This window comes from Nannizzia gypsea, genomic scaffold, assembly GCF_000150975.2.
Source record: "Nannizzia gypsea CBS 118893 supercont1.7 genomic scaffold, whole genome shotgun sequence".
Classification (NCBI taxonomy): Eukaryota; Fungi; Ascomycota; class Eurotiomycetes; order Onygenales; family Arthrodermataceae; genus Nannizzia; species Nannizzia gypsea.
This window is the reverse complement of record NW_003345195.1, coordinates 913,935-935,451: the sequence shown is the minus strand read 5'-3', so window position 1 is coordinate 935,451 and position 21,517 is coordinate 913,935. Positions and strand designations below refer to the sequence as shown.

Sequence of the window (21,517 nt, the reverse complement as noted above, 5' to 3'; positions counted from 1 at the left end):
CCTTGTAACCGAGAAGGATTGCTGTGTTTTTTCAACGGTACGAGTGCCGGTAGAAGTTCTGCGTTGGAGTTAGTTAGTTCGTTCGCGGGAGAAAAAGTTCTTTGGTTTCCTCGGCGAAGCTTCGGTGCGAATGACGCATATATAAACATGGTTAAGAGCAGATAAAGTCATTCACCAGGCATCAGAGAAGAATAAAGAGAGATATGGGCTAGATAATAGCGATTATTGGTATACTGACTTTTCTCGGGACTGAGAATTTATCCATTGCAATCGCGATGACTGTCATTCTAGCCGAAGCTATCGGATCAAAGAAGAAAAAATGTACTGGTACATAAATGTAGTCAAAATATATATTACACGGTACGCCATGATATGCCTATAATCCCTCACATGTTGCCCAGCGGACGACCAAGGTCACTCGAGTGAAGGGCGAGCATCTTGTCCAGAGCCTGCTTCTCAATAATCAATCGTCCGGTCTCGAGTAGATCCTTTACATCAACATCTGCACGGTCCAAAGCCCTTGCCTCTTGACCAATCTCTGCTACAGCCCGGAAAAGCCTCTCCTTCTTGACCTCAGTAATGAGAGAAGACCTGCCGAACTCTCTGCCCCAACCGTGTGTTTGGATGATATCGTGAAGTAAGTGAGCGGAGGAACCGCGCTCTAGGGAGATATTGTCGTTGATGACAATGAGCTGTCCTCGTTGGTATCTATAGCTTAGCGCCGTCCGCCAGGCCTTATCGTAAATCTTTCGTGGCAGGTCGGTCGAAAAGTCTCGTGGATGGGGTCCATGGGCAACACCACCTCCTCTCAGCATTGGGGACTTCTTATCACCCAGACGGGCCCTTCCAGTGCCTTTCTGCGGCCTAACTTTTCGTCCGCTACCCCGTACGTCGTCTCTCCATTTTGTGCTTGCGGTACCTTGTCGGGTCTTGTCGCCTTCATATATGACAGCACGGTGCAATATGTCACGTCGCAGAGGAAGGAGAAGGTGCTCAGGCTTATATTCAAGGTATTGAATTGGTTCCATTGAGGGGAAATCATAGAGTGTGACAATTGCAGGTGCGGGATTCCACACTGGCTTTGGAATATCGTCCTGGAGGCTGGTGATGATAGGTGACTGAGCTGTAGATATCGAACCGCTTCGCAGGTTTGCTTCGGTAGCCATCGTCCGAGTCTGCTGGCTAGCCATACATTGCTATAATCAACATCCGTTAGCCCTTGGGTTTTACAATGCGGAGAGTCTTTCAGCGGGAAGTAATATATCACCTTCGAGGCTTCGAGTTGACTGCCGAAAACGCCTCTGCTTCCTCGTAGCAGCCATCTCAGGCTTCCAATGGGCTTACTTGCAGCCATGCTGAGAACAACAAAAAGGAAATGGCTCGTCAAGCAGCGTCTTGTAGACGTTTTGAGGAAGTTGAGGGTTTCAAGCTGGACTGAGTAGTTTTTTTGAGATTTTTGGCTGCATACCTTTTTGGCACTAGCGCGGATTTTCTTTCACGCTGAAAAAAAAGCTCGAGAGGAAAATGCGAATGCAAAAAAACGGCCAGAAGAACGAAACTGCGAATTGAACACCACGACAACCCAGGCTGTTTGAGGCATAGCAGCAATGGCTCACTGCGAAGCGGCTTCTAAGCCGATATTGCAATGCCTCCGACAGGCGTATAAGGGCCGTCTCGCTGCATCGCAATTGCGGCTGGACCGTTCATTCTCGTCAACCGCAGCTACTTTGAGCAGCGCTGGAACAGAAGCAGCAGCTCCCAAAGAGCCATTCTACAGAGCCATCGACCCAGAATTGGTATCGAGCCCTCGCCTCGAAAGGAGACTTATACGAGCGGGAAAGTTCCCAGTCGGTTCTCGTCGACGCCGTGCTGCGCTGCAAGGGTCACCAAACCACCCTTTCGAACAACTACCCTTCCAATGCTTCCAGGATGCCCGAAAAGTCCTTCAGGAAGACCGTGAGGAGAAACTCCAGCAGATTGAGAAAGAGAGAGCCCGGTTGGCTAGGCTACGTGAAGCGGATCCGGCAACAGTTGGGGGGGAAGCACAGCAGCAAACGAGGATCAAGAGTATGGGAAAGCACCTAGAAAAATTGAAGATTCTAGCAGACATAAATGATCCTCTGGTTAAGAAGCGATTTGAGGACGGAATGGGTAATATATTCCTTCATTTTTATTAATATCTCACATGCACGGGGCCTCTCAGAAGCTAATCTCAAGTTCCCAGGTGATATGTCGAAGCCCATATACCGGCATTTGGCCAACCAGAAATGGAGGGAATACCGACGATTGATCCTCATCCAGCGACTTACACAGATGAAAGTCGTTCCCGACGTTCTCCCCCACGTCGACCCTGTTGTAGATGTCCAGCTCTTCTTCGGAAAGAAGCCAATTCAACCAGGTGTATTCGTTGATTCTCGTATCAGCATGCTCCCGCCTTCCCTCGATATCCAGTCCTTCGATAAAGGTGAAAAGTTGGTCACCATTGCCGTTGTCGATCCAGACATACCCAATTTAGAAGCAGACAGCTTTGACAACAAAACCATTTTCTTAGCTGTTAATGTTCCCATTTCGCCTACTTCAACCTCCGTTTCTCTGAGCGACCTCGCTGAATCCCAAGTTGTTCTCCCTTGGACAGCTCCTTATTCGCTAAAGGGCAGCCCTTACCACAGAATTTCAGTCTTCGTGATGGAGCAGAAGGATCAAAAGGCATTGGATCGGAATACTGTCGCAGAGAAGGCCAACCGTGACTCCCGCCTTCGAAGCTTGGAAACCAGGCACCAATTGAAGCCAATTGGCGCAAATCTCTTTAGAACCCAGTGGGATGACAACATGGCATCTGTCATGGAGGAGCTTGGAATCGAAGGGGCTGACGTCGAGCTGAAGAGGAAGCGCGTGGAGCCGCTTCCATATAAGAGAAGAAACCCAGCTTCTTTCAGATAATCCTTGGTCACAGGATTCATGTATTAAGATATAATTTTGTTTGTCTCTATAGTATTGTACACTAGCATTTGAACGCCATACACAAACCTCTCTGGAGTTAAGAGTAGAGACTTTTTTATATAGTCTTGCCATGCAAGCTTCGTGTTTTCCAACCACGATATCTATTGTTCAGCCATTGTAGCTGGTTTCAACGTGTTCTCAAACCGTTCGTAGTTAAACGGATACCAGACCCTTCCCAGAGCCTTGCCTATGATGAGTCCCATGGGTACTGGTCCGTAGTCCTTGGAGTCGATTGACCACGGTGCATCGTCGCCGCTTACCCAAACGTGGGCTTCAGGAACCTGTTAGATAGAATAATTCGTTAGCAGAAGGCCCAGTATAAGACACCAAATTTTCCATATAAAGATAACCAATCCAACGAACCTGTATCATCTGCGCATCATGCTCTACAACCGTCTCTCCATTCAATGGAGGGTTCTTCAGCACATAATCCCCAGGCAATGCAACAACTCGCTTTGCAACCTCGGAGTGGAAATCATGTGGTTTCTTATAGACAATTATATCACCAAGCCCAACATCACGGCCGTTCTTGTAGTGCTTCGATATCAATAGCCAGTCTCCCTGGAAGTGAATGGTTGGGTACATAGACGGGCCGTCAGAGGCCTTGAGCTCGTAGAAGTGCTCATTGAATATCTTGAACCAGCAGAATGTGCCTGCAAGGTGGAGGGTATACACAAAAGCGCGCTTATGACGGCTCAGCGCACCGAACCCGAACACTCGGCTGGTCATTCGGATGTCTGCTGCCAACGTCTTCGCATCTTCATGCCTTATATCAACTCCTTTCGTTGCTTTGAAGCTAGATTTAACGCTTGGATACTGAGTATTATGTAAGCATTTCGGTCAATAGATTATCCGTTAAGCAACGCTTATGGGTATATGTTTCTCCGCTCCGCCCTGCTTTGGGCTCCACTCACAGGACTTCTTCCATCTCAACTTTCAATTTTTCACACAATCAAATAACATCCGGAAAGTGAAAGTGAAGATGTTGGCGTCCAGTTGCGATCCTCAATGTTTGAATGATAGCTTGTTATGATGATAGAGCCAGCATACACAAGGAAACTCACTCTCCTTGTGTCGGCTCGACCTAGAAAAACCTGAACAAAATAATGCTAACCATCAAGGCTTAGGACTCATTCTGATTCCTCCGATCTGTTGAACCAGCCATCGCTTCTTAAAAATGCTAGAACTTGCCGTTTTCGACCTTCCAGGACGAGCAGGTGTGGACACTGAAGCAATATTATCCTGACGGGTCTCAGCCACATCTTCTTCTACCTTGTGCTAGACTCACCCCGGTGGCCTGCCTTGACTTCTAATATCTATTTAATTATGGGCTATGAGAAGACAAGTGGTTGTGTGGGAGACATTGACCTGAAATACGTTTGGTTCCGTTAATTACCAACGTGTGTTGGAGAGGGTTTGCACTGTTAGATACCAATACAATATAATCATTTTCTCAACCGATTCAATCCTATTTAGTGTCTTAAATCTGTGTAAGGTGCCTAGGTAGGGCCGGCTGAGGCTACCTGGAGGTAGTAGGACAAGGACGTTATTTCGGTTCCTCTGTAGTACCGGCTCGCTGCTCGTTATCCTTCGCCCCTTTCACTTAAAAGATAGAACAGGTCATTCTCCAGAGCAAGGTTTGATCAAGTTATATATATCTCAGGCATACATGCACAGCTGCTAGCCGCAATATGCGATCCAGCTTTAGTGATCGGCTTGACATAGAGGCAATCTAAGATGGCGTACCTGGCGATTCCCGCTTTCTATATCGTGTTGGTGTTATATCCGTTAGCCTAACCGTCAAAGTAGGACGAAGTTCAACAAGAGTATCTTTTGTGCTTCCTATCTTTCATCCCATCACAATTTCTTCAGGCGAGGCCCTTTCACGACCTCTTTGGTAGGCTATGCTGCCCGAGGAAGGGATATTTAAATTTAACTTGTTGCTGATTAATGATGATTACTTTCCTACTTGCATAGCAACAAACATGAGTCCGTTTTGTCGGAGTTAATTATATGCTGGTGGATAGACAGATACAAAGGTGCTTGGGAATCACATTTTTTAGTAAATGGGAATAGATATAGACAGGTCTATAAGAAAGTAGGAAAGTGACCTCGGTCTCAGCTGCGCTGGTAAGTTAATATGCATTTGATAGTTAGAATAGCTACCGTTGAGTATACACAGGTTTGTCAGCTAGCCACAACCGACACCCTACATGCTGTTCTTCATCTCTCGCAAACGGTTCATGACCTCGACCGGTTCAGAGGCTCCTACTGCCTTATGAATTTCAGGGTCCTATGTGGAAGTGTTGATATCAGTGACATATATTCAAACAGGGCTAATGAAGGTGGGGTTTGGGGGGTAAGTAGCCGTATCCTTACTGTGACACGCATAAAGACATTATGGAGCTATGGAAAGCCGTTAGCATTTTTTTGCAAATAGGCAATGACACCAGCCAATAAATAGTTCTCGCTACGGTGAAAGCAACACAAAGGGCCAGATAAGGTGCATACCTTCTCATCACCAATAGTGAATTTCCCTTGGGTTTGCTGGTTGTTACTGGCAAACTCTTCAAGCTTCTTTACGGCATCCGACTGGGAGACCGTGGCGCAGAATTTCACATTCGACTTGGTATATTCATGTCCAGGCTACCATAAGAGATTAGTCACACACTGCGAAACATACCAAGGGAAGGTCATGCGACTCACGTATACTTTAGTATCATCCGGGAGCGAAGCAAGCACTTCATTCAGTGCCTTGTGCATTTCAGCTGCATTGCCTTCAAAAAATCTTCCGCACCCTACATCATACAGATGTGTATTAGACTAGATCCCTCGCCGTCGGTTTTTGTAAAAAGCAAATCGATTTATTTGAGTAACTTACCCCCGATAAACAACGTATCGCCGGTGAATACGACACGCTCATCCCCGTCCTCTGCGAAATAGCAGATGCTGTCTTGGGTATGACAAGGGGTATGCAAAGCGGTAACAGTGATCCGCTCCCCAATCTTGAACTTCTCTTTGTGCCCGGGAGTTTGGGTGACATGGGCACAGTCTTTACCGCCAATCACCGACAGTTTGCCAAATTGTGTGAGCTAGAAAGATATCAAGGCCATTCTAATTAGCGGGTTTATCCACAGGTGCTACATCGGAGTGTTATTCTGGATGTGAAAAGCTGACTGTGCCACGCAAAATGGGGGGAGTGCATACAATCCCTTCATTCCCACCTGCGTGATCATGGTGGCTATTTTGACGGTCAGCTTCAGATGCTGTACCCGTGGAAACTGCAAAAACGGCGACAAACTTACTGATGAGTGTTTATGATTGCCTTTAGATTAATCTTGCCGTCTTCTGCGTGGGATGTAAGTACCGGAATCACCCTGCACAAACGTTAGAAAGATGCAATTAATTGCAATCTACCAGCTTCCAATGGTGCGTACTCTGGTGGATGTGCCGGATCTACCACCATAGCATCCTTGGTCGCATCGTCTGAGATGAGATATGCATAATTGTTACCGGTACCGGTCCCTACATGGCGAGCTGGTCAACAACCACGGTAATCTATGGCTAGCAGCTTTGCATACGATGGTCTTTTACTCACACATGGGAATCGACTCGATATGCATCTTGCGTTTGGTTATTGTTGATATCAACCGGCGAGAGAGGAGTGCTTTTCCCACGTTCATGAGAGATGGATGCTGGAGGGAGATGACGTCGATGAGGGGGATGCGGCAGGCTGCGCTCTTGACTTCTAGGTAGAAGGAAAGGTGCTTACTCAGACTTCTATCAAATGGACTGTCAACCAGGCTGGTTATATACATCCGCACCCCAGCTGCTGCTATCAACAGAAGCGCCAAATACACAGCAAATGATTGGTAGCCCGTCAGCAGCCACTGTCTTACTAATAACAATTTTGCAGCCTCAACCAACGAGCTCGCAGTTAATTCTGAACGTGCGCACATCGTGTTCATCGCATATATCGGACCATCCGCCATCCAGCGCAGGTTCCTAGCTCCGTTCTCCGTACGACAAAGCCGAAGCAGTTCATAACGATATAAATTGTAGTGATTCAGGCTGCGATATTTAAGATGGGTCAATACTTCCTATGGGCCTGCATGATATCTTCTGTCCAAAATCCCACCCGTAGTTCCGTAACACAGCTATGTCCGAATTTGGATCAATCGCGGCGTCTGGGGCTGCGGGCAGCTTGGAGGAGTCAGCTTTCCCACCCCCTGGTGTATCACTGACGCGGGTTGGAGCGGTATATTCATCTGGTAATATCTTGTCTATCTCCTCAGCCCAAAACCCTGCAGATAAGCCCGGTACACGGCAGATAGCTCTAACGTGGGACAAGACGAGGTATTGATTGCGTAGTGGCTCCCACACTGCCCCAGAAAGAATATGATCTAGCCACAAAAACAGGTCTTCCTCGTATTTCTTCCCGTCTAGTGCATCCCGATTCTCAACGTTGCGAAAACTCCTTGAGTCGGCAGAGACCAAGATAGTAGCTATTCCTTCCACCAACAAAGTAAGGAACGGCTGATAGGAACGGCTAAACTCCCTCAATACATCATCCCAAGCACTGAACGGTGACTGGGTTTCTTTATCCTTTTCGTTGTAAGAGTTACTTTAGACGAGGTAAAAAAATTAGTATGATAAGTTCACAGTAAGCGATAGACAACTTTACTTACCCGTGAGCGCATGAAGTAAGGTAACCACAATCTTGATCTAATAAGATCTGCACCAGTAAGTCTCCAGCTATTTTCTCTCTACAACATAGGGTGCTGATGTCCCTAATGATGTCCAATTTCACTCCTGACTGCTGCCGTGCTCTGTTCCTTGGTCGGCCACCTTTGGTTGTCGTATATATATGTTCTATAAGCGGATGCAGCATAGAGGTTACAGTCCCTAGCACGATATCCGATTTTTCGCTCTCGCTGATACCTGAGTCTTTAGCAGGTTCGCATATGCAGCGGCTGCCATTGTCGATTTTATTCCAGTAGAATTCCCAGAGCCAGTCCATTGACCTTCTAGCAGCATCTCTCAAAACCACGAGAGACGGCAAGTCCCTATGCGTAGCTTCATGGCGCAGCTCTACAAACGAAGCTGGCACGCCAACGGCCATTGCCTTTTGATACATAGACTGTTTCGGGCCATGCAGCTTTGAGTCAACCAGACCAGTTACAAATCTGAAAGGCAATAGTCAGTATACCTGAGCTCAATTCAGATGTGCGGATAACCACCTGCAGAAAGCCAAAGAGTAGGCAGCACGAATCGAGAATATGGAATTCTTTTCCGGATCGTCGTGCAGTATTGCGTCCGTCAGTAGGGCAGTGGCCTCAACTGCATGGGGCAGATTTCCTCTGAGCTTCCATACCCAGACCTAGGACGGAAAAACGAAAAGCTATTAGCGAAATGGGGAACGAAATAGATTGTTTCTCTTTCTATGCATAGGATATGTCGCGTCTCACCAGCGAACAAGCCTTGGCCCGGCAATCTTCGCCATCGTCTGACTTGCGATAAAACTGCTCTCGAACTGAGACAAGCTGGGAAAGTTCCTTCCACGGCGTTATTTTTGGCCTCTCCATGTCACAGTATTCTTTATGTCGAGACACACAACGGCCAGGTATGGGTATATCCTCCAACAACTCTTCCGAATAATGGGGACTCTCTCCCTGCCTACCCTTTCTCTTTTAAGCTACCTACCTTCCTTTGCCAGCAGTTCGCCGAAAAGTACAAAAATTGATAACACGAGCTTTTTTTTTCGATAAAATAAAGTTTAGCTCAAGCTTAAAAGCTTGGTGTAAGTTGACCAATAAAAATTAATGAAAATATGACTAATTCCATATAGGGCTACCGTTTAATTTTGCAAATACCGACTTCACGATAGATAGTCGTTGGTGGGTTTGCTATGTTCAGAAAGGAGAGAAAGATAGAGACCAAGAATAGTATTATTAATAGTGAGTAAAGTATCTATCTACCTAGAATAGTTGATAAATGTTTTCCAACAGCGCGTCCCAGCCGATCCTATTGGTCAAGAAAGTTTGGGTCTCAATACATAGTAGGATAGACGTTTTGGTACGATCCAGGGAATGCAGCGTAACTATTGAGCATAACTGGCGGCGCTGCCGTCCAGCTCACTTGGGCGCTGTTGTATGAAGCATCCTCGTCCACCTGAAACAATTGTCCCCCTGCACTGTTGGATTCATCCGAGTCCTTTACGGACGGCTCCATACGTGGTTGCTCGTCCTCTTCTTCCTCCTCATCGCCATCTGCATCCATATCGCTGCAGTTTAGAGTTGATGGGTCGAGAGTCTCTTCTAGCTTCAAACCCTTGCGTGTGGGTGGATAAGGGTACAAGATCGGATCAACCGAGCTGGATAGTGATTCGTCCCAGTAAGAGGTGTCCAGTGGTTCGTCATAAAGTCCAACGCCGACAAGATCGTCTTCGTCTCGGACACTTTCGCCAGAAGAGTTTGACGAGGTTGGTGGTGGCGGAGTTTTTGGCTCAGGGAATTGTTGGTTGGCAGGCAAATCAGGAGTGGAAAAGGCGGTATTGCTTTCCATTGCTGGTAGAGAGAGGTGGGCGTGTGAAAGTGGCGTGGCGTCGTAAGTTGATGAGGTCATGTCTACGTCTTGTTGAGCGTAGGCCATGGGCATGGTTGACGTAGGTAAGTAGGTGTCGTAATAACCATCTGGTGTCATCTGGTACTGGCCGTAGGATGATAATGGCTGCTCAACAGAGGAGTACACGTAGTTTGACGAGACAATTGGCCCCTGAGAGTATTCTGCCTGCTGGTATTTTGGGAAGTACGAAGGTGCAGCCATAGTGGTAGCAGGGACAGAAACCGGCTGATACGTAGCCTGTTGGTGATAAAATGGGGTATTTGGTGAAGAGTAGGCTGGGTGAGACAGCTCAGCAGCACTTATCGAAGCATTCCGGTGCAGTTCGTGTCTGTTTGATAGGGCCTGCATGGTATGTTCTGGCGAGTGATGAGCCATGCTGGCCAGGCGGGAGCTGGACTCAGCACTTATTGTTCTAGCAGTAGATTGCAAAGCCTGTCTCGAAGCGATGATATCCTGATCAATCGTGTCTGGGTAAGGGTATGTCGCAGCAGCAAGATAACTCGAGCCTTGCTGAAACATCTTTCCGTAGTGTGTGAGTGACTGTGTATGTGTGTGCGTGTGTGTGTGGAAGAGTCGGCGTTGTGTTGTTATATGGAAAGTGGAAGAGAAGAGATGTGTTGCTGTATACATATATATGAATGCTGGTTGAGACAGCCCGGTTTTCTCATATGACGAACGAGAAATAAAACCGTTCAAGTAGTCCTTGCTCAAAAGAAAAAAGAAAAGAAAAAGGAGCAAGCAGTGACAAGAGGGACAGGGACCATTATGATGTGGGGAGAGACGGTCTTTGTAAAGGCATGAAAATTAAGGCAGACCAGCAAGCCCACTCTTTGATATGGATGGTCCCCTGGGCAATATTATACACTTGAGCTCTGCCGGATACCAAGCGTTTAGACTGGCGGCGGGCTTGTCAAGCATGTTAAAGTCCATATATAGAGTTCTCCTGAACGGGCGAAAGAGAGATGGAGAGAGGTTGGTTGATTTCATGTAGAAGATCTCATATAGCCCGGCTGGCCCTGTGGAGATCCAGGCGGTAGTCAATATCTACTTTGTGCAAAAAAGAAGCAGAAAGAATTAAAAATAAAATATACGGAGTACTTTAGTTATACAGTTCTATCTGGAGATAAAACGACATCATCGAAAGGGAAGACGACAGGAGAAAAAAATAAGCAAAAAGGCCAAAAAAAAGAAACATGCAAAAGAAGCAGAAAGAAGTAGAAGACGCCTGAGTGGAGGAACGGACGGAGTAAGTATCCAGGCCCATCCACCCGGGCATTGAATAATATGATTTTTTATTTTCTTTTGGTGATTCTTATTTTAAGTATTTTTGCAAGCCAAAAAAGAAGCAGAAGAACAAGAAGTAACAGCGTCATGCAGTGTGGCAGGACGACCCATGGCTCCAGCAGCCGCCATGCACCCGGGCCTGTTTGTGTTTGACCAGGCGACGGGGATCCTTGATAGTTCAGTTCAGGGTTGCTGGGAGAGCTCAGAGACAAGCCGGAGGAGCAGCCATCGTCTGCTTTGCTTCCTGCCAGAGCAGATGCAGAAGAGGAGGAAGAAGCAATATAAAAGAAAATATCATACAGACAGACAGACGGCTCCGCACTCCCCATATATCCATTAGTTACAGAAAGGAAATCAGAGTAATCCGACAGAAAGGAGAAGAAGCAAAGACAAAGACGCCCACCGAACCGCCCGCCATCCATGGTTGTGACGTGATGCGCGCCGCCGTATTTTAATCTCTCGGAGACGCCAATCCAGTGCTTGGATCCAGATCGCGAGAGAGCGTGGGTCTATCTAGGGTTTTTGGGCTCCTTCGATGTGGACGCAGCGGTTTCGGTGGATGGCTGTGGTACAAGAGCCAGCATCGGTTACGGCTTAAGGGGGTGGCAGCACCAGCACCAGCACCCAGCATCTCCGCCAGGGAGACGCTTGGAAAGTCTCGTCTCAACACTGCCTGTCGACTTAATTATTTGCCCGTGGAGTGTCTTACATTAGCGGTATCACGCTAGAAGAAAGCTGCTGGACCGAAGCTGGAAGCCCAGAGAACAGGCGGAGGGGTCAGGACAGGCTCTTGTTTCAGGGATCAAATCAGACGCCGGCCTACGATGGACAATCTCTCTTGTCTCTTGTTGATTTAGCCCGGCTTGTCTCTCTCGCTCTCTCCACGGAAGAGAGCAAGGCAAAACAGCAGCTGGACGGGAGCGTGGATGAACGGACCAAGGTGCATCCCGGTTCCCAGCGATGGGGAACAAACATCGCACGTCCGTATCGAAAGTGCCAAAGCGTTGAAAATAAAATAAAAGAAAAAAAAAGAGGAAAGAGGAAGAAGAAATGATATACAACGACCAAGTATATTCCTCTCCGGTGGTGGTCAAACTGTTGGCTTGCATACTATCAGCTCCCTGGGGTACCCGGCTGGGCTGCTCTGCCTCTTTTGTCTGGGTGCCTGTCTGGCTTTCTCTGCCTCTCATGGATGGCGATGGATGGATGCAAGTTCAGTCCCCAAGCCTCCAAGCCTGCAGCACCTCAGCCAACAGCGTCAGATCGCTCGTCTCCTGGGCTATTGGCTTCCCCCTACGCCACGCTCGTCAAGCTACCTGATTGAGAGGTAAATAGAGCGAACCTTGTGGCCAGGCTGCATCCCCTTCCTCTCGTGTTACGAAGTGAGTATACGTACAGGCTGCCGATTTTATCGCCATTTGGGACTACAGTATGGAGTACGGAGCTAGGAGTGATTCCTGTCAGGCGCGATCAGCAGCAAAAAGCAGGAGACGATGCTGACGCTCGCTTTTTATCGACGGAGAAACATGCCACGACCCACAGGATACGCTACTGTGATACTCCGTGTCTATTCACACACACACACACAATCATATCACTCCATGTATGATTTTCGCAGGACAGAGAAAAGGCGGGTAGCATGAAACAACAAGGCAGAGGCGGAATAGAAGTGGAACAAACGATCTCGGATACTAATTATGTCTTTTATGGGGAGAAGGGGATGTCTCCAACGATGACGAGGAATAAGGGCAAATATCGGGACTCCGTATGAAAGGGCGAAAAAAAAAAAAAACAAACCTAAGCGCCCGCCAACACGCTCAGATCACCCCTTACCAGCTGAAAGTGTTGGTTCTCCGTGGTAATGTACCGACAACAGAGAGGATGGAGAGCAAAAACACCAGTCGAACTGATACACTGCGGCACGCACCAGCACAGCGGAACTCTCGCCGAAGCGAATGTCGCAATCACAACCTAGATACGGATAGGCTGGCTCCTAGATTAATAGTTGCACCGACTGCGTCGCACATGGGGAATGCAAGATGCAGGTTGCATACATATGTTAACGGAAGATAAAAAACCGTACCAAGTATCGACAGGTCGCTCAGGCTACAGCATTTTTCTTTTCCTTCCTTTCTGTCTGCTTTCTTCCTGCCACCTCCCTCTCCTGCGCTCGAGTCTGTGATGAGACTGGTACGGGACCGGGCTAGCGGGTCAAAGGAAGAAGATTGATGAATGAAATGTGATATGCAGGCTGGGCGGCGACTCTCACAGGAGCAAGGCGTCCAGGCGGCAAAGCTCCTCGAACTGGAAACTGATAGGCCTGGTATCCTGCATCCTCTTTTCATTATTATTATTATTACTACTCCGTACTATTTTATTTCTTCAAGTTTACGGAATGCTACCCATTCCACTCAACTAATCTTAAGTGGTATGCAACTATCTGTGGGCAACACACGGCAGGTCCGCGCCAGGCCCTGGTAGCCGGGAGAAGATGCCTGTCCTTCTCGAAGCCAGTGAGAATGGGGCTGAGAAAAGAGGATACATATTGCCGAATACGGAGCATTATTCTTCTCTCATGAGGGTGCCAGACAGAGCAAATAAAGGCAGGTACCTATATATACGGAAGATACGCTTTCAACTCGCTGGTAATAATATCGATCGACGCAACCAGATGCCCCCTGCCGCCGGTATCAAAAGCGTGATGGCCATTTTACACGGCCATTGGCAGGGATGTACGGAGTAAGGGTTGAGTACAAAGTGAGTATAAACCTCTCAACTGCGGAGTATGTACCACTGCTATCCTGGACTCCTCTGGACTATGGATATGGATATGGGTATTGCTTTGTATAAGGGGATAAAGGGGGCGAAACTCGTCACATCCGCGAAATATATACGTGGTATTTTTACCACCTTGGCTGTCGTGTCGGGTTTCAGTACACGGTATTACCACCGCAAGACGGCTGACTAACGGCATAAAAAGGGATGCGTAGCCCCAGCTGCCGCTTTAGGATGTGCTGTCCGTCGTCTTCTTTTCTTCTTCCTCCTTCGCATGCAACGCATGAACAAGCAGCGGCCAGTCGATGGATGACGGCGACGGTGATGAAGGATATACGATCCAGGGCCCGCCCTGGTGATACTATTCTTTACAGTTATACAAGTACGGAGTATACATGTACTTATTTCAGCCCTGACGAGGACTTGCCAGGGTTCATCCAGGGACCTCGACCCAGAACTGACATGGGGCTGTATATGTATACATATATCCGGAGCAAGCAAGGCAGGCGTACGGAGTACCGTACGGAGTATCCGTAACGACCCCGACTGAGGCTATACGGAGTCCCCTCTGCCGTAAGTATAGTATACGGAGTAAGTCCATACGGAGAACATACATAATGACGAAGTAGCTCCGTATATACCTGTGAACCGTTTCATCCACGCGTCCTTTCCCTTGCTAACGGTTCATTGAGGCAGTGGGATAATATAAAGATAATAACCGAAGAAATCAAGAAAGCCCCCAAGTCCTCGCTTTGAGCCTTCTCTCTCCGCTTCCTTGGGTGCTTGAGAGCCACTCCAAATAGAGCAGGAATACGGGAAAGGGGAAAAAGAACTTGTTTAGCCCTCCCTGAGTCCACGGACATGGACAAGTTACCGCTTGTGTGGCAAGTTCGGGTGCCTCCATCCGACTCAAAAGGAGCCGCCCCCAAGTGCCAATGATCGCTTCTCACGAATCGAAGCACTCGAAGAACATGGCTTGACCTACTAACAAACACAAAAATAATAAAACAGAGTTGCAAAAGGCCCGCAGGTTCCTTTTGGGAAGAGTTCCACGCGCATGGCTGGTCTCTGGCCTTTTGCTTTTTTTCATCTTCCTCTCTTTTCTTATCCTCCAACTTACTTACATATGATATTTTAGTTAGCTTCCTCTTTCTGGTTGACGATGGTGCCCTTTTACTTCCGTCCACCAGGTGCATCGATGTTATACAACATTCTAAGTATAACAACTACAACTCTGACAAGGCTAGTTGATTACGGAGTCTAGCACATTGCTGACATCGCCGCCCTTCGGCATTTTGACGCCCCAGCCTGCTTACGCATGTCCCCTCTCGTCACGTACGAAGTACATACATTGCTCTCAAATAATGGCCTGGAAATAGTGGCCTGCACTATCTGGAAGATGGCCGGCCGCTTCCTACTTCCGAATGCGGTAATAAGTGAAGGCATCGCCAGCGTCCCAAAAACCATTTCCAAACGTATTTACTCGCTAGCCTCGGTTCCAACTACTGGAGCACGGAATAACGAAACCGCCAGTTGATTGATCTCTCTTCCCCTTTCCCTTTTGTTTTTCTGTTTCCGCCTTTCTACACCGTGCGCACTACTGAGTTACGGGGTAGATCACAGAGATAAGTCGTTGTTGTAGCATTATTTCAAATATATCGTCCCTCCATCTTTCCGTTCTATCCATCTCTGTCACGCGGCCGGCACAATTTTTTTATTCTCTAGAACCTCCACATCGAAGTGTAAAAACGTAAATCGAAAAACGTTTCGCTTGTCATCCCTATGGCCCACTTGCGCAGGTATCCCCTTTCCGTCCCATGGATCATATCGTGGGCTTGCAGCATTTATTTTTACAGCCGCTTGCTTTTTTTTTCTCCTTGCTGCCTTTTTTATTTTTGCAAATTTGATCCTTAAGCTGGGATTCCAAAGCTGGGATTCCAGCCAAACCCTGAAAGCTGCATGCCCAAATTTTAGTGGTCAATTTGCCATGTCCATAGCCGCTGCCTAGGATTCAGATGGATGTTCGGTTCTTCCCTCCCCAGTAACCTTGGCGGGGATTTTGAGCCTTCTAATGCCTAACCATGCTTTGATCCAGGCAAGAAGTATACTGACATGCAACTTGCCATCTGGGAGTTTCTCATTCCTGGTCAAACACATCAGCCAATCTAAATTTAACTTGCCTACCGAAGCATGGCAATTTCTTGTTGGACATTCCCTCGCTGCCTCGTGTACGGAGTAAACGGAGGACATCCTCCTTCGATTTGCCTTCCCTGTGCACCTGGGGTTTGGATGAGCTAAGGCGCAAGGGCTTTGTTGCTGTCTTGTTGCGCCCTTTTGCGAGAAAAGGAGCCAGCTAACAGGCTTTTTTGTTTGGTCTTTGTGACCGAGGGAGCGAGCGACATTTCAATTCCAACTTAGTGTTTTGATATGCACTTCCATCGATGGTGATATCACAGGCTAGTTTGAGATAGTAGTCGGGGGTTTGTGACTCACCTTGCTCTTTACGGGGGACTTGCTTCCCTTCCCTGAGGCATGATGTAAGCTGCTTTCTTTTTTTGTCTTCTTGTATTGCTTGCTGGGCATAGGCAACCTTTTTTTATGCCGACACATACATATTCCGTATATGCTGCTTTTCCTTCTTTCACTTGTATAAAATCTGCGTATGCACCAGCTGCACCTTGCCAGCATAATGTGTTTGTATGCAATCAGATGATAGTCCTTCCCCTTGCCATTCGCGCAGCTCCGTTGGGTGGCGATATTAGCTCCATAGAAGAAGGAGAGTCGAAAACACCACCAATCAGGGGCCTGGTATCCCTTACCCGAGGGTCAACATAATAGTCCAGCGTATTATTATATGTCTGTGTATATACTCCGTATGTGAGCTCGACACCATTTTAGTCTGGTTCTGGCGTTTCCATCCGAGAACCCCCCGGGCTTTGGCTCGACACATTCGGGGGGGAGAAAGTTGCAACTTATCCCTTTCACCCCTCCCAAATCTTGGGCATGGATAGGACGGCTACCCTGGCGGGCAAGAAAGAAATCGCACTTCCTCTGTAGAGTCAAGCAAACCTTATGATTGGTGTCCACGCAGCTGCCGGTGACTTTATATATACTCCGTATATATACGTCTGCCTGCTATTGCTTGTCCTGTGAAGGAACTCTAATAGTTATTGACCGAAGATCTTTCTCCTTCACGCATCTTAGCACATGCTGTAGTAGTATTAATGTCTGTCCGCTCAGCGCAGGCCCCGCGGACGTTTCATCGCTGGAGACTCCCTTTATTCTTGTTCATATCCAATACCCTTTAGGAGGAGCCCTTGCTTCTTTGCTTGCAGCGAGATAATCCCGGCTTGTCCAGGCATCCAGCACCATGGCCAGTACCCAACACCAACTCTCTGCATCCTTTACCACGCACCAGGATTTTCCGTGACAGACAGACAATTTGGAGCAAACCGATGCCGCACAAGGCCACACTTTCTGATTCTCGAAAGTTTAAAGCCCCACGGACCTCAAGATCTGAGGAAGCCCTTTTTTCCTTTTCGCTTTCTTGTTCACCGCATGTTTTTTGCTTGCTCCCTTCCTTGTCCTTTTGGGCCTTTTATGGCTGATGAAGAAGAAGGGCGGATCAGACACCAACGGCCAATTTCACGGCTCTCACGCACGCAGCTGACTTCTCTGTCTTCCTTTCCTTCCCACTTTCGTTTCTTTCTTTCCTTTTTTCCTCTTGACTTCTCGCTTCGATCTTTGTTGTTTCGTTCTTCGCCTCTCTGTTGCAAGTGTAACTCCGCCAACACGTTGGGCATCTGGATATTCATCTGGTAATTCCCCTCCCTCGATCCCTGCCTGCTTTCTCACGAGTCAAAATTTTCATTTCTGCCCTTTTTTATTTTTTTTTGCGATGAAACCTTCGTTATTATATTTCCCATGGGGTCTCCACAGTCATCTCACGGCTTGAACGCTGTTGATACACCAACCCCACCAGCCGACCAGCTAAGCAAGGTTTGGCTGGGTAATTTTGAGGTTTTCCATGCATGTACAAAGTACGGAGTAAGTCTATCCATACAAAACACATAAAAGGTCCTATGATGTCCCTTGTGTGAATCTTCGTCGATCAAAGTCGCCTGGCCCAAGATGCGTTCGTTGATAGTACAGAGGAGGCTTGCTGGAGGGTGTTCAACGCGATACCAGATCGATTCATAATCCATTGTCGGGGCCCAAGGAAATAGCCATCATGTGCAACCTGACCGAGTTGGTGACCTTTGAAGTCAAAAATAGGAGGGTGGGAGAAGATAAACAGGCCACTTTTTAATATAAGATAATGGACGTCGCGAGCCCTCTCGGAAGGAATGCAGATTCCAGCTATCACATTAAACTTCCATGCAGTCACCACGTAAGGGACTTTGGGCTTCAGGTTACTCAACATTTGCGCTGCACTGCAGGCAGGCAAGATAGGTATTCTGGTCAGATCGTCTTTCTCCTTTTTCCCGCTTTTCTTGCCTTCTTTCCTTTTTCTTCTCATCTTTTCTTTTTGCTGGGCCAAAAAAGGCGAGATACGAAAATAAAATAAACACGGCTCGCCATATACTTCTCGATCTATTCGTCATTAATGCTCCCTTTCCATCAAAACCGTTGCACATATGTGGATGCATCGCAAGATCTTGCCGCTTTTGAGAATATAGTCGGTTCTGTGATGGAGGCGATATTGATACCGCACACGGAATATATTTGACATCTAGCTGGCAGCCCATTTTAATATATCTTGCTGCTGCCACAAGGGAAGCTGATCCAATTCGGCATCTCGCTTGAAGGAACCGCACCTGGAAAGGATGTTCTGGCTGACCTTTCGATCCGGATGGGATGAAGAAACAGGCTGGCACACTCGTCATATAGGAGAGGGCTGAGCAGGCACGGGTGTCAGTCTGGAATCTGGGGTTGCATCCGGTATCGTGTAATCGTCCTACTGAGTAGGTGAAGATCCCAGATGAACACAAGTGAGGGATAACTGTTGGTCGAAATGCCCAATTCTCCCTCCCCTTGACCCCATAGTCTTCGTTGGCTTTCATTGCCAGTTACCCTTTTTTTTTTTTTTTTCCCTTGACTATGGATCTCGTGCCAGGATACCCCCAAGGGATAACACATTCAACGCATCTCTGCTCTTACGAGCTGTGTCCAAGTGGCTTGACCAGGCGGTTATTGCAACACTGAACAAGATCGATGTTGTATTCTGTATAACTATACCTTGCAGTGGAGGGCTCGGGATGAGGCTGTAGGCTAGCCTACTCCATCCACCCTATGGTTTTGTGTATACTCCAAGTCCGCAAACGTTGTAGATCCCACAGCATGCCGACAAGGCCCAAGGCAACACAGCATCTCCTGTTCTTTAAGTACGTATATTATCTATCATAATTTTTCTCGCCAGGTTATCTTCGTGCTTCTTACTTGCGCTGAGGTGCGAAGCCCATTGTTGTACTCCGTACATGTATTGACCCGGCCCTTGCTGATTCTGATGTGCGTGTGTTTCTTTCAATAAATCTACCGTCCGTTCCCGAAGGGACTCGCGTTTGTATATCTCACAGAGCGTATGTATCCTTTATCCGGATGGCAAGCTGTTGGTCGCTGGTGCTGGTGTTTGCCATAAATATCTACGGAGTAATACAATAACTACATCATTATTTGTATGTTTTGTTGTCATCAAAATAAGGCCGAGGCTAAAAACCTTCTTTGAACTTCGTCCGTCGCTAACTAGTTCAACCATCAAGAAATGCTGTCATAAGTTTAGAGAAAGCAGTTCAGACAAACCAACTAGTTTTCCCGAAGCTCCCAAGATGCAAGCTGTACAATCTCCCTGCCCTAGATAGTCTCACAAACACTCACGGAATCTCATGGAGGATCATGCCGAGATTCGCCATCACCTGGAGGTAGGTACTATGTCTGTGCCATGCTCCCCGCAGGCACTAACATAAAAGAAAAGAGAGCTACATCTGCCATCTCCGGCTTGCTGCACCCAGCCTTAGCCTATCCTGTTCGATATGCAATGCAGAACTGCTAACGCAACCTCCTTCTTGCAGGTAGTGTTCGAGTCTGACAGCGGTCATCGCCGCAAATCCTCGTTTGTCTCTCCCGATACCCCGCGCCTTGCCCGTCGACACGAAACGCAGACATCAGACCAGGCAGCTTGCTTTGTGCATTCCCTGCTAGGTCAGCCTCGGGCTGTCCAGCTCGACCAAATCGATGAACATGGCAAGGCTGTGACGCGGTCGGTTGGGCCCCAGTTCGAAGATGGTGGCGACAATACCTCTGGGTCCTCCCGGCTCCTGACGAAGAGAGAGCTCTCGGATATGGCGTGGAACGTGCGGGCATTGTCAAAAAAGCTCGGCAGCCTGAAGCTGAAGCTCAATGTCCACAGCATATTCATCTTGACGAAACCTCAAGACCAGAGTCTGGCTCGATTGACCAAAGAGGTCACAAGCTGGCTCCTTGGGCCGGAGCAGAGAGTTCCTTACACAGTTTACGTAGAGAAGAGGCTGGAAAACGATACCCAATTCGATGCACAGAGCATATGCAAAAAGGAGCCCACCGCGAAGCAGAGGCTAAAGTATTGGGACAACTGTCTCATTGAAGATCACCATCACCTAGTCGATTTTGTTATTACCCTCGGCGGCGATGGGACGGTGCTATACGCGAGCTGGCTCTTCCAGCGTGTGGTGCCCCCAGTTTTATCATTTTCCCTTGGGTCACTGGGATTCTTAACGAAATTTGATTTCGATGATTACAAGGAAACACTAAAGCGGGCCTTTACTGAAGGGGTTACTGTCAGCTTACGGCTGCGGTTCGAATGCACTGTAATGCGGAGCCGGCAGAGGTCCTCTGGTCAACCTCAAATAGAAAGAGACCTGGCTGAAGAACTGATTGGTGAGGAGTCAGAAGACAACGTTACTCATTCCCCAGACAAAATGTTTCAAATCCTAAACGAGATAGTGGTTGACCGTGGGCCAAATCCAAGTATGTGACAATTTACTTCCCTCTATTTGCCTCTGTCTAACCGCCGTGACTTTTTTTAGCGATGTCGTCTCTCGAGATATTTGGTGACGACGAACATTTTACGTCCGTTCAGGCTGATGGCGTCTGCGTTGCTACCCCCACAGGCTCTACAGCATATAACCTTGCCGCTGGCGGCTCCTTATCACACCCTGAAAACCCTGTCATCCTTCTTACAGCAATTTGTGCTCATACGCTCAATTTCCGGCCCATAATACTCCCGGATACCATAGTATTGCGTATAGGAGTTCCGTATGATGCCCGGACCAGCTCTTGGGCGAGTTTTGATGGCCGCGAGAGGTACGTGCTTATCCTTTAAAATCCAAGTTGTGCCTTAACTTACATTCGCGCTCTATAGAATTGAACTACATCCCGGAGATTACGTTACAATTTCTGCGTCTAGGTTCCCATTTGCCAATGTGATACCTTCCGGTCACCGCAGCTATGAATGGATTCAAAATATTTCCCGCACGTTGAACTGGAATAGCAGGCATAGACAGCAAAAGCCATATGACAGCAAGTACTTGGAGCAACCTAATACCTCTTAGCATTTTTGGTTAATGCGTGAATTAGTCTAGTTATAAGTAGGATTATAATATCTAACTAGCTGCATTGTGGTATGGATATTTCTCTATTCGTAGGTATATATTTGAAAGATAAGCGGAATGGTATGACACAATCTAAGCTGGAATACATGGACAGAACCTATGGACAGATAGCACAGGCACAGGCTATCATCATCGGTCACTCAACGCACCATGGACTACTACCCAGAGCCTCTAGATATTCTTTCCCC

At 47.6% G+C, this 21,517-nt stretch overlaps 9 protein-coding genes across 9 annotated transcripts; 2 read left to right on the top strand and 7 right to left on the bottom strand.

Moving 5' to 3' along the window:
* Window positions 1-386: 386 nt before the first annotated feature.
* On the bottom strand, window positions 387-1,354 carry MGYG_07650 (mitochondrial 54S ribosomal protein YmL6; the record flags this gene model as incomplete). The annotated part of the gene is made up of 2 exons (XM_003170360.1): window positions 387-1,196; window positions 1,268-1,354. 2 exons carry the CDS (start codon window positions 1,352-1,354, stop codon window positions 387-389), a joined length of 897 nt encoding a protein of 298 aa, XP_003170408.1.
* Window positions 1,355-1,607: 253 nt separating this feature from the next.
* On the top strand, window positions 1,608-2,940 carry MGYG_07649 (mitochondrial 54S ribosomal protein YmL35; the record flags this gene model as incomplete). The annotated part of the gene is made up of 2 exons (XM_003170359.1): window positions 1,608-2,151; window positions 2,225-2,940. 2 exons carry the CDS (start codon window positions 1,608-1,610, stop codon window positions 2,938-2,940), a joined length of 1,260 nt encoding a protein of 419 aa, XP_003170407.1.
* Window positions 2,941-3,101: 161 nt separating this feature from the next.
* Window positions 3,102-3,729, bottom strand: MGYG_07648 (mitochondrial inner membrane peptidase complex catalytic subunit; the record flags this gene model as incomplete). The annotated part of the gene is made up of 2 exons (XM_003170358.1): window positions 3,102-3,281; window positions 3,364-3,729. The coding sequence occupies 2 exons, from the start codon at window positions 3,727-3,729 to the stop codon at window positions 3,102-3,104; spliced, it is 546 nt and encodes a 181-aa protein (XP_003170406.1).
* A 1,480-nt stretch (window positions 3,730-5,209) lies between these two features.
* Window positions 5,210-6,623, bottom strand: MGYG_09163 (glyoxylase; the record flags this gene model as incomplete). The annotated part of the gene is made up of 9 exons (XM_003170357.1): window positions 5,210-5,293; window positions 5,380-5,406; window positions 5,512-5,646; window positions 5,707-5,798; window positions 5,882-6,092; window positions 6,208-6,241; window positions 6,306-6,377; window positions 6,438-6,525; window positions 6,599-6,623. 9 exons carry the CDS (start codon window positions 6,621-6,623, stop codon window positions 5,210-5,212), a joined length of 768 nt encoding a protein of 255 aa, XP_003170405.1.
* A 457-nt stretch (window positions 6,624-7,080) lies between these two features.
* MGYG_09162 (hypothetical protein) lies at window positions 7,081-8,585 on the bottom strand (the record flags this gene model as incomplete). Its single annotated transcript, XM_003170356.1, has 4 exons — window positions 7,081-7,624; window positions 7,689-8,186; window positions 8,241-8,380; window positions 8,469-8,585. 4 exons carry the CDS (start codon window positions 8,583-8,585, stop codon window positions 7,081-7,083), a joined length of 1,299 nt encoding a protein of 432 aa, XP_003170404.1.
* Window positions 8,586-9,048: 463 nt separating this feature from the next.
* On the bottom strand, window positions 9,049-10,143 carry MGYG_07646 (hypothetical protein; the record flags this gene model as incomplete). Its single annotated transcript, XM_003170355.1, has 1 exon — window positions 9,049-10,143. One exon carries the CDS (start codon window positions 10,141-10,143, stop codon window positions 9,049-9,051), a length of 1,095 nt encoding a protein of 364 aa, XP_003170403.1.
* A 3,769-nt stretch (window positions 10,144-13,912) lies between these two features.
* On the bottom strand, window positions 13,913-15,150 carry MGYG_07645 (hypothetical protein; the record flags this gene model as incomplete). Its single annotated transcript, XM_003170354.1, has 3 exons — window positions 13,913-14,044; window positions 14,298-14,324; window positions 15,034-15,150. 3 exons carry the CDS (start codon window positions 15,148-15,150, stop codon window positions 13,913-13,915), a joined length of 276 nt encoding a protein of 91 aa, XP_003170402.1.
* A 537-nt stretch (window positions 15,151-15,687) lies between these two features.
* On the bottom strand, window positions 15,688-16,266 carry MGYG_09161 (hypothetical protein; the record flags this gene model as incomplete). Its single annotated transcript, XM_003170353.1, has 3 exons — window positions 15,688-15,826; window positions 15,868-15,953; window positions 16,177-16,266. 3 exons carry the CDS (start codon window positions 16,264-16,266, stop codon window positions 15,688-15,690), a joined length of 315 nt encoding a protein of 104 aa, XP_003170401.1.
* A 3,232-nt stretch (window positions 16,267-19,498) lies between these two features.
* On the top strand, window positions 19,499-21,269 carry MGYG_07644 (hypothetical protein; the record flags this gene model as incomplete). The annotated part of the gene is made up of 4 exons (XM_003170352.1): window positions 19,499-19,601; window positions 19,752-20,685; window positions 20,745-21,021; window positions 21,080-21,269. The coding sequence occupies exons 1-4, from the start codon at window positions 19,566-19,568 to the stop codon at window positions 21,267-21,269; spliced, it is 1,437 nt and encodes a 478-aa protein (XP_003170400.1). The 5' UTR covers window positions 19,499-19,565.
* Between the last annotated feature and the right edge of the window lie 248 nt (window positions 21,270-21,517).